Source organism: Aspergillus piperis (assembly GCF_003184755.1).
Source record: "Aspergillus piperis CBS 112811 unplaced genomic scaffold BO85scaffold_21, whole genome shotgun sequence".
Classification (NCBI taxonomy): Eukaryota; Fungi; Ascomycota; class Eurotiomycetes; order Eurotiales; family Aspergillaceae; genus Aspergillus; species Aspergillus piperis.
In genome coordinates, this window is record NW_020291611.1 from 295544 (window position 1) to 321760 (window position 26217).

Consider the following 26217-nt stretch of genomic DNA (forward strand, 5'->3'; position numbering starts at 1 on the left):
CCAGCTAATTCAACGGAATAGCCGGTCTCATAACCTCCTCCGCCCACTTAGCAGGCAACCCAAGGGCCACTGACTCGCGAATCGCCCGATTCATCCTGGGAATATACTCCGCCTTAGGCGGGCCATTCCGCACCCTCACCTCATCCACATACACCAACACGGGCACCGTCTTAGCCTCATTCCCATCCACATTCATCCACTTAACCACTTCCGCCTCCACAACCCACTTGTTATAACTCCCATGACCCTGCTCCTTCTCCCTCACCATGCCCTCCACCGTCCCTTCCTCAGCAGCATCCGGAGCCGAGTAATCCACGCCCTCAAACCCATCGAGAATCCTCTCATCTTCCTCTCCCATATCATATAACACACCGTACACGGCATCCTCGTCAGCACCGCCAGCAACACCCACCTCGCCGGTCGAGATGCACTCGGCTTGCTGCTTCGAGACGCACATCTCAGCGGGGGGCACAACATTGGCGTAGCCGCCCTCGTGGATCAGCCAACGCCATTTGGGGAGACGGGCGATGGCGAGCGGGATGGACGAGGAGGGGACGGCGGTGCAACGAGTAGCCATTTGCGTGGGGGAGAGGTTGGAGCCGTAAGCAAAGTAGAGGGGTTTAGCGGTACCACTAGAGAGGGTGGTTGTGGGGGTGAGTTCGGTGAGAGTTGTTGTGGTGGTTGTGGTGGGTTTGGCTGCTGAGGTGGCAGTAGTGATGTTGATGAGGGTGGAGGGGGTGGTGGTGGTGTCGACGTCGAGGTCTGTGTGGAGATGCATTTTGGTAGTGTAGGAGTGTAAAGTAGTATGACTTTGTGATTGTAGAGTAGTAGAGAGGGATAGGACTGGTATATAGATGTATACTGAGAAAGAGTGAAGAAGTACGTAAGAGAGAGTGTGACTGGAATATAGTACTCTAACCAGCCCAGATAAATAAACTAAATGGAAGAAAAGACCAAGTATGTCTTGCTTTAATCAAACCAAACCCTCTCAAGAAGAAAGAAAAGAACCCAACCAAGTATTTATAACCCATCCATCCATTGCCCCCCCTCTCCAAATCAACTAAATCAGGGACACATTCCAAACCACGTAAACCTTAAACCTCCTCGCTTTTCATTTTCGCCATCCCGCGCCGATTCGCCTTACATTATACTTTTCCCTTCGGTTCTAAATCGGCAGGGACGGTTTGGTTAGGTTTCTCTTCAATGGATCGGATTTTCTCCACGGGGTTTTACCGTTTCAACCAATCGGCAAGTAAATCTGCCCCACCGCCACTAAGTTCGTACTTGTTACTTTTCTTCAGCGGTCAGTTCTGTCTGAGGCTGAGCAAAGAGCTGAGTCATCTGTGCCAGTGGCAGCCACAACTTACCTACAACCAATACTTTTCGTAACCATTAATCTTAATGGCGACATTTGACGTGACGGGGCGGATCTTTGGTTGTGGAGGGACCCGAACGATTGCCGATCATTATTTTGTTCGTTTCGGAGGTTTCCGTCCGGAGGTGGCGAGAGATCATCGTTCAATGGTATGTGTGTGTATTGTCATGGCTATGGCTTTGGTATGTTAATGTGCGAGGTGGAGGCGGGAGGAGTGACGTGTGCTGGGAATGCTACCATGTTATGTTATGTATTATTATACGTACTAGGATGAGAAAGCTATGCTATGATGCTATCTTAGGTAGGTAGGTAGGTAGGTACTCGTTGCAATGGGCTATGTACCAGGGTAGTACATATGTCGGGTCTCACAAAATATACAAATTATTGATGGGAACACCCTGAGATCGTACTGAATATCGCCGTTTGATTCCCACTCCCGTCGCCTGTCGCAGTAGCTCGTATGTCTCTTGCCCCCCGCCTACCATGACCACGCTGAGCAGCTGGCGCCGCGGGACGCCCGCGGCTGTCATTTGCGTCTCGTCCAGATGGGGCCGCACCAGATAGGGTTCCGCGCGGACCGCAGCTAACCCGGGGGTTGTGGTGGTGGTGGTATCTGATCCGTCGTGCTGCTGCTCCTCGACTTCGTCATCGTAGGAGACCACGATGACGAGTTTCAGGGCGTACCGGGAAGGCGGATACGCGGCGATGTTGCGCAGCTTCTGTGAGAAGCTGCATCCGCCGCGCTTGATCACGAGCACCTGGTGGTTCTGTGCAACTTCTCGGAGGATGCGGTCGTCGCAGAGCTTGTCTGCGAAGTAGATGCTGTTCCAGGTGAGGCGTTGCTTGGAAGGGTCGCCTGTGATGGAGACGGTTGTGGCGTCTTCCACGTCGGGGAGTGGGGCGGAGCCGAGCCCCGTGGAGATGGCGGCCGGGAGCAGGAGACGTAACGAGGTTGGTTTCTTCTTCTGCGGCAGGCTGGTCTGGCCTTGCACTTCATCCCGGAGGAGAGTGGATAGGGAGTTGACCAGCGAGGAGAGGACGGTCTTCATGCTGGAGGTCGATGCGTCTACGCTGCCGACTTTGCTGTCGACGGCGCTGGAGCCGTGGACGATGGCTCCGTTGGCACGTCGAGGTGCAGCTGGTTCATGACTATCATCTGAATCATTTCGTCGACGGATAGACTCTGGGATAACGTCAATGACGATGTCAACCATGGCGGTATCGCGAACCCGCGTGAAGTTCGGGTCGGTGGGGTCGAGGACATCAAATGTGATTTCCCGTAGAAGATATACCTTCTCGTCTTTGCCCAGTGGCACGTTGTTGATCACCTGGACTCGGAATTCGTCCCCTTCTGCGCTGCCGGTTTCTCCTAGCACGGGGACATCCTGGACCATACTCAGCCGTAGGCCCCCGATGGCTTTGATGAAGATGCCATCGCGCACTCGTTCCAGCGATCCGGGCCCCACGACCATGCCGGGAAGCGCAGGGAAAGAGATGTCGAGCGTTGGGCGTATTGTCATTGGTGCGCTGGTCGCGTTGAACGGGACCAGCTCTGGAGGCAATGTCCACGGGAAGAATGTGTAGTTGGTGGGCGACGACAAGTCTGACACTGATACGCTCGGGTGGTCCCGAGCATGGTCCAGAAGAGGGCCTTCCGCTACGCCTCTACTCGGCATGAGGTGTAGACGTGCCAGGTTCGCGGCGTGGAACAGGTCGGACCGAGCCGCAGTAGACGAGACTCCCAGCGTTGGAGGCTCAGGTGCTGTCGGGCAAGTCAAACCCTCGCTTTCCACATCGACCGGTACCTGCTTGCGCTCAGCGCGCTGTGCCGTGCTGTTTTTTGGTATAATAAGAGGGTGGCCCTCGGTGGAAAAGACGAACGGCTGATCTAGCTTGTTGAGGGGATGGTCAAAATCGTACAGCAGAAACATGTACTTGGCAGTTTCACCCAGGAAGAAGCTTTCCATGCGGTCATTGAGCTCGCCATTGCGGACGTCCTGAATACCGGCCCAACCGCACTTGGTCCAGCATCGCCGTTTCAAATCCCGCAGTACCATCTCACCGACATGCAGGTACCAGGGGTCTTTTGTCGCTCGGTAGAGGTAGTAAGTAGATTCGACGAATTCAGGGCGGCCACCGTACCAGGAAAGGCCCTGCTCAATGTCCCCGGTGGCGACGTTCCATCGTTCAGGCAGTCCAGAAAACCGAGTCCAGACTGCCGTCGTCAGAAGATGGATGCCGATCGCTTCGTCTACCTCTCCCGCCAAAGTAAGAAGTCCGGGGTAGAAGGCGCTGAGACTGTCGATCCAAAAAGCACGAGTCGCTCCGGTGAAGATGTCTCCCTGTATCAAATGCGGATGCTGATGGCCCTCACCGCGGTATAGGTGACGTTTGATCGAGGCATGAGACTCCTCCCAGACCTTCAGAAAGGCATCTGCCGAGTGCTCATATTCCGAAAGTGGCAAGAAATAGTCGTCCAGAACATGCCATGGGCTGTTGGTATTGACCGGGGGTCGTTCCCCTGACGAGAGGAGCACGTAGGACTTGAAAGCATACTCGAAGAAGCTATCAATTCCTGCGCCAATCTGAGACATCGTATCGTTAGCCACGTCTAAATGCACTTGCTTGAGAACTCACCCCAGTGTAGGAATGAACCCATCTGCCAGACTCGGCATCAATACCAGACCCTATCAGTCCAATATCACTCCTCCTTGCCCAGACGGCCCAGAATGCCCGCTTGGCAAGCTCCTCATACCGCCCATCGCCTGTAAGCCTGCTCAAGACCGTAAACTCTAGGACCAGACTGCCAGCGCCAGCGCTGCAAGTTTCCGTGGTCTCAAAGGTCGAGGAGCGGCGAGGCTTTTGGCACTGTTCAGGATTGGCTTTGTCACACGTAGGGGCTGCATTGAAGGGCGAGTTTGCGTAGTACGGCTGCCGTTGCACTCCGTATTTCAGGTTTACTCGAGGGTAAGGGAGACCAGTGTCCGTATAAAACGCGGGCAGGATTCGATTCGCAAGATCGACAGCAAGTCGTAGAAGTTGGCCATCGTAGACAAACCCGTCCTCCCACTCGATACCGTGACTACCTTCAGGGAAGGAATGCTTATCCCAGGCTCTGGCGAAGTTGGCTTCGGCCTCCGGCGGATTGTATCCGCTGATAGGAAGATCGCCCACAGCAAAAAGATGAGCACTGAGTAGACCACCTAGGGAGAACCATTAATCGATGCATACTCCTCCATCCACAATATCCGATGCCTACCTAATCCTCGAATCACCGTCTCGAACACCTGCACTTTGCTATCCATATCGAACCCACGACCCCTCTGGCCCTGGCCTGCGGGGCCATTGGACCCATCACCGTACAGTGTAACAAAATCCTTCACTCCGTTTTGAAAGTAATCCCACGCCTTCTGGCCCTGGTCGGGACTCGAGGAAAGTATGGCCAGGGAGGACAGACTGTCGATCAGAGTCAAGGAATAATTTCCCAGGACATCGTTGAGCTCTGCATGCGCGGGATTATCTCGGTCGCGAACCAGCGGACGGCATGTTAGAGGGCGTAGTTCGTCTTCAGGAAAGGCGTGCTCGAGATAGTTGTCGAATCCGTGGTAGAACATATGCTCTGTCTCCTTCCTAGATATCGAAAGGTGTCAGTCGATCGGCCTTACACCAGAAAGACTAATGAGTGGTGGAAATTACCTGAGCTCCTTAACCTGATCGGTCCGCATGCCCTGGGCCATGGCGAGCCACAGCGACAGCTGTAAGACCCAGGTCAAGATCCATGCTGAACGGAGGGCGGACATCTGCGAGTGCCAACATCCCGAGCGCATTACCGCAGTAGCGAAACAGTTATCAATGGCATGGGAGCGCGTTGATGAACTGTTGAATGTGGAATTCCCGCAGACCGGCGAACTGAATCGCCTCCAGAGAAAGCGTTCCTGGAGGGAAGAGGCTTGAGGGGAAGTTGGTGGTGGCAGCGGCGCCGCACGTGAGGTCGTAATCAATCCGCGGCGAACCAATTTGCGGCCAGATATCCCGTTCACATTCTCTCCACTCCCCCCTTCCCTTCGGACTACAGGATCCCTTAATTCCACTATAGTTAGGGGATATCTATATTATTTATACATAGTTTTTGATGAATCAGCTTGCTTACGGTGGGCCTCGTTCCCGGATAATTTCACATTTAGACTGTTAAGATGTACTTCGCAGTAGAAAACCAAGCTTAATAAAATAGCGCTCAAACAATGCTGGCCGGATAGATCAGTGTGTATATGCCAATGTAACTCCCGCTTCATCCAAAATAATCAAGTATAAAATAAAACGAAGAAACAGCATATGGTTGGTGATGAGAGTCGCCAAAAAAAAGAAAGGAAGGAAGTAAAGTCACAGGGGATATCTCGAGTAAAGGAAATACAGATGAAGGTGATCACAGCGCCGCTATATAAATGATTTTGCGGATAACGAGACGATTATGGATGTCATTGTGTCGGTGAATCCAGCTTCAGTATGTCGAGAAAAGAGAGAGAGGGATATGTACGGGTCACGGTTGATGCCCTGATTCTTCAGGAATGCGCCATTGCGTGAATGATCGGGGTTGCGCTTCTATCACATAGTCGACGCCGTTGTCAGAGGTGTAGCTAGGCGGCCGTGGGATCCGCGATTTGTTGCTCCCATGCCTGCCGACGCCCTTTGGCGCGTGTGCATTGTTATTCTCGATGCGCTGCCAGTACAGCAAGTCGGGGTTAATCCTCTGCATATAGAAGTCAGCGGGACTGGTCACCGTCAAGGAAACGAATGATTCCTGTAATCATGGCGATACTTACCACACTTTCCCGCCAAAGACCGTAGGCGGGAGGAGGCGCTGTGACCTTTTCGCGTACGGCATTCGGGCTCGCTGCTCCAACGTCCTCATCGCCAGCCAAAATAACGTGGATAGGACGCGCGGGTTGCGCATAGCCGGCTGGCCCTGCCCTGCTGGGTATGCGATTCGTAGCGACATCAGAGTCCGGCCGTCGTAACAGTGCCATCAAGAAGCGCGTGAGAGAATGACAGAAAACAATGCCAAGAATTAAGATCATGAAGATGAGAAGAATTTGGAGCTCTCGGCCCAATGTCGTACGGGAAGCAGCGAATGCGAGGTAAATGGCGATAACGAGTATGAGGAAACATGCGGATATAACCAGCGTGATCAGTCGCCTCCGCAGCTTCTTCTCCTTCAGCCGTGATACGAACGATTGCCTGCATCGGAGGTCTTCAGGGTCTGGCGGGGAGTGTGCTCCATGCGAATCTCGACCTGAGCGCGCATGCGACCGTGTTTCGCCGGAGCTTCCTGCTGCTGCGGACTGCAACTCAATTGGGACATACGGTCCTCTTGGCACATATTGAGATGCAGCAGCATCTCTGAGAGAACTATGCGACGGTGCTGGTCGACCAGGTAGACGCGATTCGCGACGCTCAGCGCGGTCACCAAGGATTCGCTGTTCCAGGTCGAGACGATGGTCGGCTACCCATGATGTGAATCGCTCCTCCCGATTGGGAGCTCGTTGGAGTTGGTCATCTGCGATTGACCCACTGGAATTGACATGCGAAGAGCGATCGGGCGAGAACATGCCGGGGATCGAGCTGGAATGTGTTGTCGATCCCGAATGAGACAGCTGAACCGATTCCATGTCAACTCAAACTAGCAGTCGTACAATGACATCTGGACAGACGCAGGGCGCGACTTTCAAGTGCTTCGCAGAGATCACTGATGGAGTATTATATGCGTCGATAGTGGGAACTCCAATCGCGTATATGATATGTTCTGCGTCGATATGTACTGCCCACTTCCGCATTCGTTGAACAACACACAAATAAGCGTCGCGGGAACGCAGAACCGGATGCAAACCGCCTGGAATGAGAGCCTTTACGACGCAAAGCGGATAATTGCTAGCGAAGGCGGATATCTGTGGCCGAACTGGGAAATTGGTTATGATTTCGGACGCTATACATTCATAATGAAGATCGAGCCTGGGGTGTAGGAGAGGGGCCCAGGGGAGAGCAGCATCAGACGCAGGAATCCCGATCGCGAAGTCACAGGACACGAACGATGGCGACCCAAAGGCAATTAGATTGGTTAAATTGTATCGGGATGGAGTAGGAAGAAAATTGGATTTTGGAAACGAACGCGCAGAAAAAGCGAAGGAACAGGGCGAGCACCAGGCCAGCCGGTTAGGAGAGGACGATTCGGTTCAGCACGGAGAGAGCGAGAGCGAGAGAGGTTTGACGAACAGTAGAACTATTATACCCGAATGATAGTCCGGACGGAGAGGGGATAAGATATCACAGGGGAAAAAGCAAATACTAATGGGGCAGATGCGGATAAGGATGAGGAGGTAAAGATGAAGAAAGTGGAAGCAAAAAGAAACGTTGGAAAAATATACTAGTAGCAGAGCCTCAGATGTTGTATGCGAGCAAGAACGAAAGATCCATACTATGAACCCGGGATAAACAACGAGATGGGGAAAGCGAGCGAGAGAGAAACAGAGAGAAAGGAAGAGCTGAGAGGCAGAGAGTAACGAGAGAGACAGAGAGAGAGAGTGACACTTCCCGTTCCCCAATGGGTAATTATTACGGGCGACTAAGAGAGGGAAGTGGTGCTGCTAAGCAGCTTAGTTGGTTACAGACAGTTTCTCTCTCTCACACGCAGGCCTTTCCTAAACAACTTTGATAGGAAGTAACTTTCATTCATTCTGCCCTTTCGATATTATTATTAGCCATCATTTCCCTATCCTACCCACTTCTCTACGTATAACTGACGAAACTGGAATCCAGTTTGCACAACCGGCCTGATCCGACAAAAAATTATTATTAGTAGCTGATTAGCTGGTTGATGGACTGCCGAATGCTGATTTGGCGTCTCTCCTCGTTCTTCTGCTTTAGGGGCTGACCATTTTACCCCTGGATGACCCACGTTGCCCTGATATAGACACGGACACCATTCAATACTAAGTATAGCCACAGCTCCCCTCCCTCGGCCCCCTCTCCCCCCAAAACCAAGTCCGAGCTGTCCGATAACAACCCGCAGCTGCTGCATAGCTATTGATCTTACGCCATAGCTGTCTTCATCTAAGAATTGATCTATACTACTAGTCCACTAGTCTGGTTTAACAGACCTGTGCATCGACAACTACATCTGTGCTCCTTGACACTCTTCCCCGTGGCATCCTCAATACTTTCGGTCCTGACGGGCCGATGCTTGGATGCGGGTAAACATTATACTACTAATCCTAAACTAATATTAAGGATGGCTGTGGCTCCTCGCGCCTAAAGGAAGCCAACTGTTTCGGCCTCACAGTCAGGTCTCCCCCCCTCTTGGGACCCTCTCCCCAAGGGGGCCAATCGAGCGCCAATGAATCCCTCGACGCGCTGGTAATTTCTATTAAGAGCGGCTACCACAGCTTACTGAGACAAAGCTGGCCCGTAGCTAGTGTCACTTATCGCCATGATCTTCCAAGGTTACACAAATGGAGTGCGAGCCATTATCATGTTGACGTATATTATTACACTTGTAAGGCATTGAATATATGGATATACTGCGCTCCGCGGGAGGTATTCAAATAATGGTAGTAATCCATTTCCCCGTCATGCGGCCGGCCGTTCTCCCCGGTTCTGCCCATAATGGCTAATCTACCAGCCTTGGTTGACCATGTTTCAACCGGCAAGCAAGGTTGATGCTGGAAGGTTCTCTTGCCATCACTATTCGCCACAAGTCTAAACTAAACTTGATGGAGCGGGGACCCGGAATGTGTTGTCATAGATAAATGCTGTTCGTAATGAGACGGATTAAACTCGCGATTGTGTTGGCTGGGTGTGCTGCACATGCGCTTCCCCTCACTTGCCAAGTTCACCGAGCATGAGCGTACTATCGGACGATCCCGAGACAACTATAGATAGACATTAGTATACCAACGACTTTCCCCAAACCCGGTGTGACTTACTGATGGGCTCATTGTTTGGTGAGAACCGGACGTCATTGACGGTCCCCTTGTGTCCTGGGAGCTTGTATAGAATTTTGCCGGACTTCGAGTTCCAGACTACGACACTTCTGTCACCACTGCCCGCCGCAATCTTCTCTCCACTCGGGTCCCAACTGGCCCGGATGAGGTTCTTCTCCAACCCGACCGGCGCGCCGTCAAATGTCCTGACGTGTCTATTGGCCGGCGCGAATGGCCGGATATCCCACGTGCGTACGGTCGAGTCGTGTGAGTTGGAAAGAAGAGTTTGCGAGTCGGGCGAGATTTCGAGAGAGGTGATGGTTTCCGTGTGTCCCGCCATGGAGTAGACGATGCCCTTCTTCCGTAGATCCCAAGCATGAATAGTGTTATCAATACCACCACTATAGATTTCGTTACCCGCCTCCGAAAGCGCCACCGCCGTGATGGGCAACTCAGTTTCCAGATATTCGATGGCATCCTTTTGCCGGGGATCCCAGATGCCTATGCAACCGTCGTCACTTGCGCTGACCAGCAATTCCTGGCCTCTTTTGCTTATGTCAAGACAATTGATAATCTCCTCGTGCCCAATGTGCCGGCGTATCCTTTGTCCGGTCTCGAGATCCCAACTAGCGAGCGTCATGTCGGCCGATGCGGAAAATAACGTTCTGGAGTCGCGCGACCATTGAAGATCAAGAACTGCTCCCCGGTGACCTGATAGCGCACCATAGTTCTCGCATTGTCCGTATGTGTTCCAAAGCACTGTTGTCGACTCTGCGATTAGCCTGTACCCTCGGGCCATTACAATCAGACGAAAAACGTACAGATAGATCTATCCATTGAGCCCGAAGCAATGTGCTGGGCAGTGGGATCAAACCGCACCGAAAAGATTTCACCAGAATGACCTAGTATTATCCATTATATGTCAGACTTTGTCGTAAGTCACCGCGGTGGTGCAGCTCACCATTCATTTCCATAATCGGTGCTTGAAGCCCGCTGGTGCGGGGAACCTATAACCAAGGTCAACCATGGAACCTGACAAAAACCTCACTTCTCCAATAACGCGGGATAAAGCATACTGATTGAATCAAAGCTCCATTTTGCGACGAGCTTTGGACGATGGCTGTGCTATCATTGAGACCGGCGTCGGACTTCTTTCGCTTGACGACAAGCTGGTTCGATGAGCCAAAGGCTTCTTGGGCAGGTCGCTTTTCCCCCGACATTGTTGAAAGTAAATCCAGCGGGCGAGCTCAATCAATGGGTATGCGAGTTGAAGTAGGGATGGAGGCTGAGCGTAGAATGCAATCAAGCCTAGTAGCTGGGGAAATCTGGACTGGACGCGCCGACCCGGACTAAGTCTTGCGTCCGAGGCTCTAAGCATGGTTTCTGCGTAAGCGCCAACCAGCCGCGCTAGGCGCCGAGCGCTGGTCCACCAGGCGCGTGAAGCTCCGCCTCAGGCCCCCCTCGGTCCACCGAATCAAGCGGGGAAGAGTGCGCGTTGCTCTTGTCATTGTTTACCAGCCGCTTGCAAACTTGCGTTTTTATGAAATTTTGCGTCGTTCATATTTATTTACTTTGACTCCGGGCTTAACGAGTGTGATTAGCAATCATGTCATCCGCAACAAAAGCGTCTAGGATTGGGGAAGAGTAAGCTGTTCATTTACCTCACTTGACCAGTAACCCCTTACTAACGTTCTGAACCCGACAGGCTGTGGAAGTCAGTAAGCTGCATGCGCATAGTTGGCGCTCGAAGGCCCCTCAGGAACCGAGCGAAGCCAGCTTGAAACGGACGGACAACTGACATACTCCCGACCTTACCAGGACGAGAGTTGACAAAGTGAACGCCGAGTTGGTAACATTAACGTACGGTACAATTGTCGCGCAACTTTGCCAGGACTACGATGGAAACTACCAAGAAGTGAACAAGCAACTGGAGAAGATGGGCTACAATATTGGAATGCGACTTATCGAGGACTTTTTGGCCAAGTCGGGCGTGGGCCGTTGTGCTAATTTCCGGGAAACAGCGGATATGATTGCAAAGGTATCTTGAGTCCAACAGGCGGAGCACTTGGCCGAAACTATCTGGATCTCTGGGAGCTGACGAGTGTTATGCCAACTGCAGGTTGGGTTCAGGATCTTCCTCAACATCGCGCCCACGGTCACCAACTGGACAAGTGACAACAACCAATTCTCTCTCATATTTGAAGAGAACCCGTTGGCGGATTTCGTTGAGCTGCCTGATGACGGACGGGCTCAAGATGAGCTGTGGTTCTCTAATATTCTTTGTGGAGTTCTGCGGGGTGCATTGGAGATGGTAAGACGGCGTGCTGCAGGGAGTTGATCTGTTCTCTGCTAGCCACTTCCATGCATATCTGTGCTAATTCTGGGAACAGGTGCAAATGCAGATCGAGGCGCATTTTGTGAGCGATGTTTTGCGGGGCGATGACACTACGGAGATGCGGGTATCGCTTGTAAGGTACATTGAGGACGAGATGCCACCCGATGAGGAGTGATGGCGCCAGCCGTATGGTTCTGAAATTGTTTATACAAGTAGAGGCGTCTGGTGTTATGAGGGTTTAATCCGCCGATCTGGAGCTGCAGTTACCAATGAAATACTACCTTTATTACGACTCATGATTGATACGGAGTCTTGCATCTGTAATTCCAGTCTAGAGTTCTCGCACTAAAACCCCGTTTACATAGAAGGTCTCCTGCAGGTCACCAGATCAAAACACCAATTCATTGTCACAGAAGGACAAGATGAACAATTGCACGGTAGCGAAATTAACAAGAAAAGGAATTTACAACGGATATCAAGGCCTAGAACATGACCTGTCAATATAGTAGATCCCATCTTTACAGAGGGACGCTCTCCGAACCCGGAGCATGGGGATCTACACGGGTGCCATTAGTATGACAGGCGCACTGGTACCTCATCAAGGCGGTGTGAGATTCTGCCATGCCGGAGAAGACCACCGACGCGATTCAGGTCCCTGTAATTTAACCGTAGAAACCAGCTTCACGGTAATTGTATTTCACAGGCTTGAGAAGTGATTTAAGACGATATAAGACTACAGAATGTGCATAAGATGCAGTGTAATGATTTTCCGGTGAATCAAGAGCGGAGCAATCTCAATTTGTATGTCGATAGATCCTGGCCAACACATCTCTCACGGAGGACGGCCCGCACTATTCACGACTCGGCAGTGATCGGAGACTGACGGCCGTGACCTGTACTCCATCTGATTGATACAACGCGATCCAGTCTGATCCTGCTGATCTAGCTATGAAAAAGTGTAATCACAGAGCGGCAGAGGCCGGACTTTGTCCAGAAAGAGCTAGAATAGAGATACCGTGCGCGGGGAAGAGTAGAGATCTCAATTGATATCTAACTCATATGATGTGCAACATCAGTATCTAGACACCTAACATTTCAACACAGAGTCCGGGGAACGGCAGGATGGGCAGATCGGCGCAGGAAATCCTCACCCGGCGGGAGAGTCACCACGTGATGCGCTAGACCAAAACGGGGGCGAAGCATCCCATCATTCCCAGGGTGTGCCAGGATATACGCGGTGGCGAGTCTGCGATTCAGGAAAAGCAGCCTCAAACTGTCAAATAGAGAATAAGAGAGGGTGGAATTGCTGTGTTATTCACTTCTTATAGTAAGAAAAAAAAAATAAATCTTCTAGTAATCTCGATGATTTGAGAATTCATTGAATATGAATTGTCTATTTCAAATCTATAGTATAATACTCATCTGTGTTAGTGGGTTCAAATCAATGAATCGATCAATTACGGAGTACATTGTGAAGGGTCGCGGTGATTCCGCTGTATCAGATACACTTTATACACCACCAGATCGGGTGGATCACTCGGCGCGTGTTAATGCTTCGGAGTCCAAAGGAAGCAAGAGACTGAGAGTGAATTAGTAGTGAGAGAGAGACAGGTATCTTATATAACTTATAACCAGCCTCTTTGATTTATTTGAAATTTTTACCGGCATCTTCTCCTTTTTTTCCTCGTTTCATCTCTCTCTCATCGTGATCAAATATACTGGTAAGTTGTTGCTCCGGATCTTGAATCTTTCATGCTTGTTCTATTAGAATAGTCCTTCATGTAAATCATCATCTGTTGTCTTTCTACTATCTCATTGCCTGTCAACTCTTCTCTGTGTCTCTCTCACTGTTACAAATTTTTATTTTTTCCCATCGGGATTTCCGCTGGAACTGCATGCTGAGATATACGCGAGCCAGCCGCATCTCCCAGCCCTCCCACGGCGTTCCGGGCAAGATAATCCGCGCCGAACAAGCGATTCACGCCCGGCCGGCAGTGATTGAGCAACTCCAGGCACCGCGCCTGATATCCACGTCCTCCCACCCACCAGAGAACACCTCAGATCCACCGCTACACCTTGTCCTAACCTTTGCCTCTCTCTCTCTCCTCCCTCCCCCCCCTCCACTTCCTACTCTTCAAATCTGCCGGATCTCTCCGTCTGTCCCCCCTTTCCTTTTGTTGCAGGGGCTTTTGAGGATACTTCTGCTGCTTCTGAAGTCCTCTCACATCCTTGGCTTTGGCTGGTACCCCCCGTCGGGTTGCGTCTGGTCTGGTTCTCTCCTATACCTCGTTCCCGTCCTTTGCCATCCTGTGTCGCTTGTTCGCCGCCCTGCCCCCCCGGCTGATCTTACCGCGCATTTTCGGTCAACTGGCTTCTGTGAACAAGTACACCAATCCTTTCTTCTCTTAATCTTTTTTTCTCCTTCCTTATCCCGCCTGTCTCCTGCTTTCAACTGGACCGTGTCTCGATTGAAAGCCCTTTTGCCCGCTTGTGCTCCGTCTCGCCTCACCTTCTGGAAGTCACCGAAGATTCTTTCTCTTCTTCTCTCCCAGTTGCCGTATGCTTCTGAGTGGGCCACACTCGCCTTCCCTTGTCGGTGATCATCGCGACACCTTTGCTCTGCGTTGTCCTATACTCTCCGTCAGAGACACCCCCCTCTACGTCAGTTAGCGTGAAACGATATCGCGGGTTCAACTTCCGCCTAGATTAGCCCCGGAACCCGGCTTACTCCCTGGCGATCGCACATCCAGGTCTGGTTACGAAGCCGTTCTTATCACTGAGCTGGAAGCGTCTGTGACCCTGCCTTGTACATTCCCTCACCTCGGGACCTTGATTGCCGCGCGCTGCGCCTCGTCGCTTCCTTTGTGGTGAGCTCCCTCGCCGCAAGACGGTGGATGCGCGTTGAACGTTCTCGGACCCCCCGACGCTTTCCCATCGAAGACAATAACTAGGTGAGGGTGGCTGGACCCTTCTTTTGAGTGCCACCATGAATCAGATGAACCAGATGAACCAGATGAACCAGATGAATATGGCTGGAATGAACCCCGGTGCAGGGGGCCCAGTGGGAGGTGTGCCCATGATCAACAATGGCTCTGCCGCCCCCCGTAACGAACAAAACATCAACATTCCTGAAAACATGATCAACAACCTCAACACTTATATCTACGATTATTTTTTGAAGCGCGGCTACCACGATTGTGCTAGGGCGCTTGTGAAGGATGAGTCCATCAAACTTAATACCGAGCCGCCGATCAAGACGAGTCCGGGTCATCGTCGCGATGCCGACGTGAACGGTGTCGACGGTGATACAATGATGACGGATGGAAAGGATGGAGATAAAATGAAGATTCCTGATGACCTCCCCCGCCCTAATCTCCCTAATGAAGGACAGCAGTCGTCATTCCTCCTTGACTGGTTTAGCCTTTTCTGGGATTTCTTCTGGGCTCAGCGCAAGAAGGGAAACAGCAATGACGTGAGGAGTTATCTTACACACACCCAGGTACGTGCTCTTTACTCTTTGCCGCCTGTCCGGACGTCTAACTGAGGCTTTGTAGAATATGATGCGCCTCAGGGAACAACATCAGAATCAATTATTACGACAGCAGCCACTGATGAATGGACAGATGGGCCAAATGAATATTCGCCGGAACGGCATGGTCCCCCCTAATCTGCAAAAGACTGTGTTGCAGAATAATACTTCTGGCCTGTACGCGCCCCCTTCCCTATCTCCTGCGCCACCTCGCAAGAGCGTTCGGACTACAATGGTACTGACTGCGTCTTTTACAGATCGCAACAACAACTCGCCCAGATGCATAAAAACCAGCAGGTCCAGCTGATGCAACAGATGCAGCGCGAGCATTCGGACATGGATATGAACGGCCATCGACCCCAGTCCCCCGCATCGGCAGAAAATGCCCCGTCTCCGTCGAAACGACCTCGCCTCGAGGGTGGCCCCATGAACGGGCAGCAACTGGCACCCAACGGACGCGGTCAGGCCCAGGGTATCCCAGGCCAGCCCACCCCGCAAGCACTTTTGATGCAGAACGGACTCAATCGGGCGATGAACCCCAATCAGTTCCAGGCTTTCCAGCAGTCGGGACCGGCTGCGCAGCAGAAACAGATGCAGGTATATGCTCACAACTTGGCCGTTCATCACACACGCTCAGCATTGACGAACCAGGGCATGCCGAATGGTATGATGAATCCCGCGAATGTCATGGCAAACCCGCAGACGGAAATGGTGTCCATACCGGAAGGCCAGGTGTATCCCATCAACGGTGACTACTATGGCGCGAATGGTCAAATGGCCCAGGTTCGGACGGGGATGCAGACGCCTGGCGGTCAGCACGGCAACCACGCTCTCCAGGATTATCAGATGCAACTTATGCTGCTCGAACAGCAGAATAAGCGGCGTCTGATGATGGCTCGCCAGGAGCAGGACAGCATGGCTCGGCCTGATGGCCAACCCCCAATGCCCGGGCAGCAGTTGCCACCAGGCACCTCGCCCCAGGGCAGCAGGGCTGGCACGTCGCCGAATCCCAACGACCAAATGAAGCGAGGCACCCCGAAGATGCCCCAGACCGGCCTCCCCGGATCACCGAGCGCTGCCGACGCGATGGCCCAGGGCCGTGGATCCCCGGCATCCATGAACTTCCCTGGTGGCCAGATGCCTCCCGAGATGGCGGGTCCCCAGTTCTTCGTCAAGAACATGGCTGATGGAATGGCGGCGCCTAACGGCATGCGCCCCCCGAGCTCCAATCCTGCGTTCAGCGCCCCTCAGATGGGTCAACCGATTCAGGCTGGTGCTGGCAATCGCATGCCCAACGGAGGTTGGCAGCCGCAGCAAGGAGCTCAGGGCCAGCCGATGGCGCCGCAGCAGTCGCCTGCGACCCAGCCTCAGTCCACGGGAACGCCTCAGGAAAGGAATGCCATGCCGCCGCCCCAAGCTCCCCCAGCACCTGGTGCCAACGTCGGTCGAACCCAGCCTCCGTCGCCCCAAACTGCCGCTCCGCCGACGCCGCAGCAAGGCAACAAGCCCGCTCCGAAGAAGAAGGAGACCAAGGATAGCCGGAAGGTATGTAATCAACGCTCTTGGTTGTTGACCCCCCTTGTCATCTCATATTGAACGCAAATCTTAGCGACCGAAGAAGGGCGCTGCTGCTGCTGCTGCCGCCGCCCAGGCGAACACGGCTGCCACGCCATCTTCCGAAGCAGAACACCCGCCGACCCCTACGCCGTCGACGCCGATCACGCCCCAGCATCCGAACTCGTTCAACAAGGCCGGTGCAAATGCTACGACTAGTGCTCCGCAGCAGCCAACGTCTGCCCCTGCACCTCCGCCACTTGTTCAACAGCCTCCGGACCAGACGCAGCAGCCTTTCAATGAACTGAGCATCCCTGATGTATGTTCCTTGCCTCTTTCGTTATGTTCGGTGGATATTATACTTACATTGTTGAGCAGGCATCGGCTTTCAATCTGGACTTTAGCGCCTTAGAAAACCCGGACATCCTGGAGAATTTCGACTTCGATACGTTCCTCAACACCGATGCAGACACTGCTGGATTTGGATTTGACCCCAACATATCGTATCCAACCGATGGTGTTGAGACCGGTGCCGGTGATGGCTTGTGAAATGAAGTCCGACGGTTGTTAAGTCCTTAACTCATATACCCTTGTTCTGTACATTTCCATAAACTTGAGTTCGTGCTTGTGCTTCTTTGCTTTTTGCTTTTCATGTGTCATTTTTTTTTCTCCTTTTCTCTGCTTGTTTTCGCATCGCGTCTTCTCCTATCCTTGTGTTCTGTCGACATGATTTGGATATGTGCCCAAGTGACTAGGCGTTGGTGTATCCTCTTTTCCTTTTGCATATCCTTTCTTTCACTCTGCCAACCAGAAGTGTCGACCGGCTTCCGATGGGATTTGCTTGATTGCCCCTGCTTGTATTCAAGCTACGTTCCAGTGGCCTAGTGTGACTGCTTTTTATATCCTCTTATCACTATTACTACTTGATTAATCTGGTCATCAAACTTTCCAAAGGGCCATCGAGTGATGCGTTTCTCCACCATCCTAGCGTTAGTCATGCTCCATATAATGCTCGAGAATACTTACATCACAAGATGCGCCCCTGGCCCTTTCTTTCTTCTTTCCTTTTCTTTCTTCAACCAATCTCTTTCCCTTGACAAACCTTTTCTTTTTCACTTTGCGACTTGATTCCATTTGAATCGTCTTATTTATACCTTCTCCTTCTACTTCTTTATATTACTTATTTCCTATGTTGATCTCTTTATCGTGTTGTGGCGTTATAATCAACGAGGCTCTAGTCGTTATTGACTCCTCTCAGGGAAATGGTTTCATGAAATCGAGAAAGATACTCACGTTCTTCTCTGCTGTTCTTTTTTCCTCTCTTGACTGACTTAACTCTCTTGCTACCGCATCACATTAAATCGAACTGCCTGCTTCCTGCCGTACATTATGCTGCGCGCTGCTGCTATCTAAGTCTACCTTTACTGCCTGCAGTTATTCCAGCTTTTAAACCAGATCCGTCCGGAAGAGACGTCTTGTCTCGTCTCGTCTCTGTTCGATATTGGTGAGTGAGTGAGTGAGTGAGGGTGTGTGTACAGGGAACCAGGCCAAAAGCGAAATTCTGTAGTTTGAACCTTTGATTCCCTCCTCTTCCGTACATATCTTATCTATCATATAGCTAGTTAGCTGCGTGATATCTGTCCTCTGGGGTAGAATGATAACTAACTGATATACTTGATTGTTGGCTCTATCAATACAAAGAGATTACTTCGCAGTAGACACAACGCTATAGTCGAAGTAAAGTAACTAATCGTCAACACAAGCTGCTTACTGCTTACTGCAGCTACTAGTTAATTAGCTAGCTGCATAGCTGCACATCTGCATGCATACATACATATGTAACAGGTCAAGTCAAATCAAATCAAATCCCCTTTTTCTAAAACTTAATACTAAGGTCGCCAAAAATAACATGCCATCTAATTCAAAAGTTGGTGTGTGATCAACCAAGTGATCAACCAAGTGAAATTGTTTATCAGTATCAGTATCAAGGTGAACTAGGGACGCTGATGGTATAGTAACTCTACTTCAGGTCATGATCCTCTAACTTTTAACACACCAGATGTATACATACCAAAAGGGTAATGGGGGATGACACTGGGAGCTTGCTTGTTTCTGCTGACGAGGACAGTCAAGTGGGCAGGTATCTAGATGGTGTTGATTCATATGTTGGTGATTACTGGCTCATTTCAGGTTAGATTTGTTTTCTACTTGGTAGTAGACGGAGAAGAAGTGTAGGTGATGTGATGTCTTTGCATATTAGGTACGTTGGTAGAGAATATTATCGCCTAGAATGTCGGGATCGTGGTGGGAGAAGACTAATTTTTGATAACCGATGTCTGATAGTGAGTTAAGCTTGAGATGTTAGGAAGGGCAGGGCGTTGAGTTGCACTGAGAGCAGGGAAAGAGATGTGGACACAATAATTCGGGGACTGAAGGCATGTGAAGAAATAGAGGAGTAGTCGTTGCTGTTGATTATGAATGATCTCTGAGGATACTAGTCTGTGGATTCTGCAAGCTATACTAATGACACTCACTACTCTCCTAGCTGCTGCTATCACCACTTGACTAAGAAGATTGAATGCTAAAACAAACATCCTGGGCTGAAAAACATGACTAATTGACACATCCACACGTTTCACCCCAAGCAAATTCAGTATCCGTAGCAATTGATATAAGGTAACGAGAGTTCATCGGTCATGACTGGACCTCAACATCGACGCCCTATGTTAAAACTCGTATAAGTCGAATCGATAAACAACAGAAGCTGACGAAGTAGGGAAAAGAAGTAAGCAGTACTCTAGAACTAACTGCCTATCTTGACCATATAAGAATATTTCAATCATCTCAGTGACTGCTACAGTGCTGGCCCAGCAAGCTGGGGCCTAGAACAAGGCAGTCACCAAGCCTAGCGTTCATAAGTGGATTCTTGAGCTAGCAGAAGACCGTGCCACCCTAGGAAATGGGAGAGACCTCTGCACGGGCAGAACCTGTAGATGACTTGCGGCTGGACCGAGTTGGGGTTTCCACACCTCCGCTGGTACGCACCACCAGCTTGGAGGGGGTTTCGCGGGATTTGTCGTTCACTTTAAGTGGCGAGCCCCCCAAAGATTCATTATCCTTGGCCTGGGACATGCCCTCCTTGCGGCTTTTGACGCGTGGGCTAGGGGTAGCATGAATCTTGGTAGTTGCCGCTCCCTCAGCCGTTGCTTCCGAAGCAGCGGTGGATTTAGTGCTGGACCCAGACGCTTCTCTGGTTCCAGGCAATGAGATCTCCTTCAAGACCGACGTCCGGCTGCTGCCTTTAGTGTAGGGTGCATAACGCGCTTCAGCAGCTGCAGAAAGCTTATTTCCCATGGGTAAAGCAGTAGAGGGGCTATTGGTGGGTGCAGCAATGCCGAATAGGGCCAGTGGCTTTGGCGGACTCAATGCTTCAATCAGCTGCCGGTATGACTCCTCATCGACGGGGGTTACTATGCTGGGATGTTTGCTATGCTCGTAGCTAATGCCCGTCATGCTGGAGATGGCGCGACTACTTCCAGAGCTAGAGATATAATCGGGCATGGGAACATCCTCGCAAGATGATCGTGCACCTCGATGTCGGATAACAGGGTCGGTGAAGGGATCTGGCATGCATTGGCCTTGCCACTGGGGTAGAGGCATCTGAATTGATCTTTGATAGTTTCGATATGCCCAGGAATTGCCTGAATGGCTGCTTACGTGGCTTCTGGGGGCCAACATCCGACCCTGAGCACCTTGCTTACTGGGAGAGTGGGCGTGTGAGTCTTCTGCTGTCAAATTAGCAGGATCGATGCCCGAGTTGTACTTGAAAAGTCGTGGCTCCCGTGTCCACATCGAAGGGTTCGGCCAGGCGATGTTTGAATGCTCCAGGACCTCTACACTCAACGGGTCAGTGCATGTATGAAAAACGATCTTCTAAAGTAAGACTTACGCAGTGGGGCATGCTGGAAGGCAAATGCGACAATCTCCTTGACTCTCTCGAACGGTGGATAGCGATGTGGGCGACAAAAGCCCTCGGCAATCACTACTCTAATCCTACCGTATAGCTCAGCTGCATCCCAATGTCTCTGCTCTAGAATTTCCTGGTGGAACGGAGGGAAACGGAGGCTATCCTGATTGCCAGTCTTATCGACGTCTAGAATCTTGCTGTTAGGTGATTTTTGTGAATCAATGGTGGAATGCGAGAGATTTGGTGCAAAGCATACACGAACTTAGGTCTAAAGATGAGACAGCAAAGTCAGCTATAAATTCGGCAACAGAAGGATCACTTCTTCTCACCAATAACATGAGGCCACCCTGATCTCTGATGGAAAACGCTACCCCTATGGCACACAAAGGCTCAGTTCATAGCCTCCGGTTGGAGGCTCGGGCAAGCACCTACGAGACACACAGGCCATCAATAAAGACCCGCACCTCGAAAAGCACTGCATCATCTGGCTGCAAGAGGCTTTCCATCAACCGACTGGGTGTGGGCTTCTGCCAGCTATGAACGGACACACGGAATGGGGTGTTGTGACGCAAACTTGGGACGAAAGTAGTGAGAACTGGCAACTGGCCCTCATTGCTCTGTGGCAGAGGACAAGTAGCCGGACTAACAAGACCGGGACTATGCAAGTACGGTGAATCTGGTGTAGATCAATGGGAGGTTAGCGATAGACTAAGCCACGAAGTTACTCCAATCTTCGACGACACTGACCCTTATCCTTGGTGACGAAACATTGGGTCTTGAACTCCTGAATGGGCACCTTGGACGATTCGGGGAAGAGAATCACGTCCCAGTCTTCGTACCGCATTCTGGCAGGCCCAAGGACTATTGTCTGCGAGTTAAAATGAGGAAAATGGAAGAAATTGAACCTTGATCAGGGACTAAGATACAAAGAGTAAAGAGAACTGGACCAATCCGAGTGGAAGGGGAGGGGGTTCCTAAGAGAGAAGTAGGTATCTCCTCCACCACGACGAGGAGACAGATGATGGACGCATCAGAGGGCGAGCAGACAAAGGAGAAGATGCACCGGGGTTCGCACCTGCCAGATTGGCTAGATAAGGGAGTACCTGCCTCATGAGGACATCCCGTTCGAGTTGGAAAAGATTACAGACAAACCCCGGACTAGATGACCGCATTTGGGAGGGCAGGTACGAACCACAAGACAGACCAAAAGAGTAAGTACCAAGACAGTAAGTACCAAAAGGAAGAGAGAGAGATGTATGGGTTGAAAACTAGAAATGCAGACCTGGCGACATGCGCCCAATTCAGATTGTTTAGGCATCTATTATCGAGTCCCATGTACACGAGGGAGGAGCAGATGCGAGCAAACATGCTCGAAACTGCCATGCTCGCAATCGCGGTGCATACGCACAAAGGCAAAGTAGTCGGGGAAAGGAACACAGAGCTGCTCACTGCAGAGCGAAGGGGGAATCATCCGTAAGAATAACGACTAAATGAACATGCCAGTATTGGAGCTGACGCTGGAAACAACACCTCCCTCCTCGGTGACACAAGGAAAACAACCAGACTTACGAACGCCACTCTCCCAAACCGTGATTTGTTTGTTCACAACAGGATGCCGCCATCAGTGCCCGAGGATAGGTAGGAACAGAAAAACCACCCACCACCCAGTAACTACAATTTAAACGAAGAGATAGACGCATTAGGAAGAGCCCCCGTCCTGTCATAAAATCATCAACACCAGCCCCCAAGTCCCACACACCCGGCAGGGGGATAGAGAAAAGTACACAACCCAAACCGTCCAAAACATCCGCAGAACGCGCCAGACGCAAGACGGGGGAAGGACCTATCAAAGGACCACCGCATGGAAAGAGCGAGAGAAAGAACTGTGCTCCATAATAGACTGAATTGAGAGAAATAAAAGGCGAGGTGGAAACATGTTGTACAGGCCGCCCGGTCTAAGAAGCACGACGTAACATCCTCACAACGAAACAAGAATACGATTGGATTGCTTCATGAGAAAGGACTTCAGCAGAGGAACTTTTCGCAGAAAGCCTGCCCAGGGAATAAAGGGGGGGGGGGGACACCGCACGCGCATTCAACAATTCCGATGGTCGTCATACGCATAATAACATAGACCTAGGGCCCGAAGACGTGAGGAGAATGTAAAAAGCGGGCATGGGATAAAGGGAAGAAACGGGGGAAACATATGAGAATTGGGGAGTGTGGCGAAGGAAAATTTGGGGGAGGTTTAAAAAGGGGGAATGGGAGAACAGAAGAATAGTAAAACGTGAAGATAGATAACGATGAAAATCAGAGCTCAAATCTGGCTAACAATGGAAGCGCTCGCATATGAAGTACGTAGCACAGGAGAAAATGCCCATCCAGAGCTATAGAGGGTAACTTTCGCAGAGATCATGGCAGACTTATAACACAAAAGACCCATCGTGAAATGACAAAACTCCTGCTGGTTCTTTCAAACTAAAATGGAAAGCTCTTTTACTAAGTCTGGGCGTTAGTGATGCTCTGAACCCCACCAGCCTCGGAGGGAGAGTTCAAGGGGAACCGACCTTCATAGGCGCGAAGCCGCCGTATCCGTGAGCGGGGGGCATGCCCATGGAGGGGTACATGGGAGGCGGAGGGGGAGCAGGACGGTAGGGGCTGCCGGCAGGGCCAGAGTTGTTCTGAGAGCGACCCCAGCTCAGACGCACACGGGAGTTTCCAATGGGGTATCCCTGCATCTGGTTGATGGCCATCTCAGCAGCATGGCGCTGGACGAACTGGACGAAACCGCAGCCCTTTCCAGGGGGGATCTTGACGTAGGTGATTTCACCGAAGCCCTGGAAGAAGGAGCGGAGCTCATCCTCAGTGACGTAGCCAGACAGGCCGCCAACGAAAACGGTGGTGTTGTTGGGGTCGGTGAACTGGTTCATGGGCTGGGGAGCACCGTAGAAGCCCATGGGGGGAGCGCCCATGGGAGGGTACATGCCCGCGGGGCCGGGCATGCCCATAGCACCGGCAGCACCAAGGCTGGGGCCCTTGTTCTTGGGAGTAGCAGTAGAGATGCGCATGGGACGGTTGCCACAGTAGACACCCTGCATCTCGCTCAGAGCACGCTGCTGGTCGTTCTCATCGGAGAAGCGGACGAAGCCGTAGCCACGAGACATGCCGCTGATGGGGTCGGTCATGATCTTGGCGGACTTGCAAGACGGGAAGCGGCTCTGGAAGAGAGAAACGAGGACGTACTCGTTGACCTCGGGGCCCAAGTCACCAACGAAGATCGAGTACTCAGGGCCACGGTCATCACGGCTATTTGACAAGTTAGCTTGTGACCTCAGGACATCTATGTGGCATCTTCTCCTTACCTGCGGTCGGCAAGACCACCACCGGTAGCCCAGTTGAGCTTGAACAGACGGTTGGTGTTGGGCATGGGGGTACCGTTCAGGGACAGAGCCTTGGCGGCGGCGGCAGGGGACGCGAAGTCGACGAAGCAGTAACCGGCGTTGCTCCTACTACCAACATTAGGATCGCCTTCAGATTGAATCCAGTGTGATTATGTACTCACCCAGAAAACTTGTCGCGGATCATCTTAACGTTGACCTGCTCACCCATCTGGAACCAGAGGTTGCGAACGAAGTTCTCATCGATCCAGGGCTCAAGCTCACCCATCCTAAACGGCAACAGTCAGAGACAGCACGGACCAGAGATACTGCATTGGGAAAGCTTACCAGAGGGTAGTCTTTCCCTCGTTGGCCTGCTGGGGAACAGGGGCAGCAGAGGGCTCCCCGGGAGCAGGACCCTGGAAGGGGGCGGTAGTAGGGTCAGCCTGGCCAGTCATGGCGGTGTCCGCGGTAGCAGGAGCGCCAGGAGCGGCAGCGGCGGCGTCAGCAGCAGGGTGCTGGTTTTGGAAAGAATCAAAGTTCTGGAAAGACATGTTTGACATAAAAATTCGACTTTCGTAAGAATAACTGCGAGATAGGTATCTAAAAGTCCAGCATGAATATTAGTAACACTTTCAACAAGTGAAAAGGATCGAGTGCTGGCCAGTCGCAGTTGCGCGTACCTTAGTGCAGGTAAAAGAGCAGAAACCCAAGCAAACAAACTTTTCTATACCGAAATTGGCCCGTGCGAATGGGGTTTCGTAGGATTCGTCAAGGAAAGAACTGCGTGCGATCGTTCAGACTTGGAAATGACTATTAGTACCAAAGAATTGACTTCAGGAACGAAGGTCCTTGGGTAGCAACAAGAAAGATTTCAAAACTGGCGAGGCAGAAAACACGAGTAAATCAGAAATAAAAGGGAAAAAATGGGAAAGATGCCCGATCCACAAGTTCGCGGTAGCTCAGATAGAAAGCATTGACGGAGCGGAAGATAGTTGAATAGAACGTGAAGAATTCCCCAGGATGGCGGCCGGCAGAAAAATTGATTGAACGAGCGACTCGGTGAAAGTTGGGACAAGACGAGAAGTTGGGTTCAGCCTTGACTTGCAGGCCAGCTCCGTCAGGTGCCAAGACTCAGGTTCCTCGGGTGGTTGCAATGAAATAGCCGGAAAGGTACAAGATCCATGGAGTGAATCGAACAAAACCGGAAGAGGTGTGGTAGATCTGAGGTGACAATGCGTGAATAGCCAGAAATAGGCGTTGTCACCATAGCATGACCGCGTTCGTCGAGGATACACCCAGAGAAGGCCACATCCGCTCCGGTTGCGACCGACCCGATCGATCCACCCAGTCTTCAGCGGACCTGCACCACAAAAGCCATGCAACAGCCGAGACGTATTTCCAACCATTCAGAAAGCGAGGCGCAGAAAGGGCCATGGACGAGTTGATGGTTGAGCGACCGTCCGAAACTCATCGTGAAATAGATCAGGGCGAGATAATCGTAAGGCGCAAAATGGTCGCTGACAGACCGTGCCGGACGGAAGTGGAAAGTCATTTTCGACGACCCGGATGCAGAGCAATCGGTGGACATGTTCATCCACAGCCGACTAATTCAACCCACTTCGCCTCCAGCGAATCGGTAATTCCATGCTTCTGGATGCATGAGAAGCGATGATGGACCCGAGACAGTGGTAGTCGATTTTCCGTCGCAACCACACACAGCTAGGCACCGGAACAGGCAGGGAAGGGGGAGAAAAGTGAAAAGAAACGGGAGAGAGAAAACCAACAAGAAAAACAGTTATGGCATACGAGTCGATGCGAAATTCAAAATAATAAGAGAACAGTAACAACTTACCAGGTAATGAAAAGCGAAGCGTTGAGTTGCGTTGCTTTGGGAATGGCGCAAATAGCAAGGATGCGTGGAAGACTCGGGCGTCAGAGAAATCAGGAACTGTAGAGAACTCGAGATAACTCCGGCGAGGTGGAGAAAAGATAATAAGAAATTCAAGAAAGAGAGGAAAAGGCACAAAGAAGAGTTACAGAAGAACTATCCGCAAACCAACTCCGTCTTTTCCGATAGAAACAAGGGAACGGTAGAAGGACTGGA

At 51.4% G+C, this 26217-nt stretch overlaps 10 protein-coding genes across 10 annotated transcripts; 4 read left to right on the forward strand and 6 right to left on the reverse strand.

Annotated features, from left to right (window-relative positions):
* Positions 1-4: 4 nt before the first annotated feature.
* On the reverse strand, positions 5-984 carry BO85DRAFT_428476 (gamma-glutamylcyclotransferase family protein; the record flags this gene model as incomplete). Its single annotated transcript, XM_025658206.1, has 1 exon — positions 5-984. Exon 1 carries the CDS (start codon positions 776-778, stop codon positions 5-7), a length of 774 nt encoding a protein of 257 aa, XP_025511823.1. The 5' UTR covers positions 779-984.
* Positions 985-1420: 436 nt separating this feature from the next.
* BO85DRAFT_428479 (ER glycosyl hydrolase) lies at positions 1421-5349 on the reverse strand. Its single transcript, XM_025658207.1, has 4 exons — positions 5072-5349; positions 4635-5005; positions 4013-4578; positions 1421-3960 (listed from the first exon to the last, which is right to left on the reverse strand). The coding sequence occupies exons 1-4, from the start codon at positions 5200-5202 to the stop codon at positions 1741-1743; spliced, it is 3288 nt and encodes a 1095-aa protein (XP_025511824.1). The 5' UTR covers positions 5203-5349; the 3' UTR covers positions 1421-1740.
* Positions 5350-5912: 563 nt separating this feature from the next.
* Positions 5913-7041, reverse strand: BO85DRAFT_380322 (uncharacterized protein; the record flags this gene model as incomplete). Its single annotated transcript, XM_025656375.1, has 2 exons — positions 5913-6122; positions 6196-7041. The coding sequence occupies 2 exons, from the start codon at positions 7039-7041 to the stop codon at positions 5913-5915; spliced, it is 1056 nt and encodes a 351-aa protein (XP_025511825.1).
* A 102-nt stretch (positions 7042-7143) lies between these two features.
* BO85DRAFT_348154 (uncharacterized protein) lies at positions 7144-7483 on the forward strand (the record flags this gene model as incomplete). Its single annotated transcript, XM_025655478.1, is given in 2 exon segments — positions 7144-7386; positions 7406-7483. Coding segments are annotated over 2 exon segments (321 nt in total), but the record flags the coding sequence as incomplete, so codon positions are not given.
* Positions 7484-8789: 1306 nt separating this feature from the next.
* Positions 8790-10682, reverse strand: BO85DRAFT_480751 (WD40 repeat domain-containing protein). The gene is made up of 5 exons (XM_025663024.1): positions 10425-10682; positions 10310-10355; positions 10170-10250; positions 9352-10107; positions 8790-9297 (listed from the first exon to the last, which is right to left on the reverse strand). Exons 1-5 carry the CDS (start codon positions 10566-10568, stop codon positions 9245-9247), a joined length of 1080 nt encoding a protein of 359 aa, XP_025511827.1. The 5' UTR covers positions 10569-10682; the 3' UTR covers positions 8790-9244.
* A 232-nt stretch (positions 10683-10914) lies between these two features.
* On the forward strand, positions 10915-11976 carry BO85DRAFT_523209 (TRAPP complex core subunit BET3). Its single transcript, XM_025665326.1, has 5 exons — positions 10915-10992; positions 11054-11062; positions 11167-11386; positions 11468-11659; positions 11739-11976. Exons 1-5 carry the CDS (start codon positions 10955-10957, stop codon positions 11856-11858), a joined length of 579 nt encoding a protein of 192 aa, XP_025511828.1. The 5' UTR covers positions 10915-10954; the 3' UTR covers positions 11859-11976.
* Positions 11977-14720: 2744 nt separating this feature from the next.
* somA (putative cAMP-dependent protein kinase pathway protein (Som1)) lies at positions 14721-17315 on the forward strand (the record flags this gene model as incomplete). The annotated part of the gene is made up of 5 exons (XM_025656387.1): positions 14721-15182; positions 15238-15389; positions 15470-16757; positions 16822-17085; positions 17145-17315. 5 exons carry the CDS (start codon positions 14721-14723, stop codon positions 17313-17315), a joined length of 2337 nt encoding a protein of 778 aa, XP_025511829.1.
* Positions 17316-19314: 1999 nt separating this feature from the next.
* Positions 19315-21736, reverse strand: BO85DRAFT_146209 (uncharacterized protein). Its single transcript, XM_025654108.1, has 6 exons — positions 21481-21736; positions 21166-21409; positions 21063-21106; positions 20990-21001; positions 20716-20919; positions 19315-20659 (listed from the first exon to the last, which is right to left on the reverse strand). Exons 1-6 carry the CDS (start codon positions 21575-21577, stop codon positions 19719-19721), a joined length of 1542 nt encoding a protein of 513 aa, XP_025511830.1. The 5' UTR covers positions 21578-21736; the 3' UTR covers positions 19315-19718.
* A 159-nt stretch (positions 21737-21895) lies between these two features.
* On the forward strand, positions 21896-22629 carry BO85DRAFT_441840 (uncharacterized protein; the record flags this gene model as incomplete). Its single annotated transcript, XM_025658817.1, has 4 exons — positions 21896-21944; positions 22014-22206; positions 22237-22371; positions 22428-22629. The coding sequence occupies 4 exons, from the start codon at positions 21896-21898 to the stop codon at positions 22627-22629; spliced, it is 579 nt and encodes a 192-aa protein (XP_025511831.1).
* Positions 22630-23285: 656 nt separating this feature from the next.
* Positions 23286-24664, reverse strand: BO85DRAFT_491635 (RNA-binding protein; the record flags this gene model as incomplete). Its single annotated transcript, XM_025663727.1, has 4 exons — positions 23286-24039; positions 24096-24239; positions 24296-24400; positions 24459-24664. 4 exons carry the CDS (start codon positions 24662-24664, stop codon positions 23286-23288), a joined length of 1209 nt encoding a protein of 402 aa, XP_025511832.1.
* Between the last annotated feature and the right edge of the window lie 1553 nt (positions 24665-26217).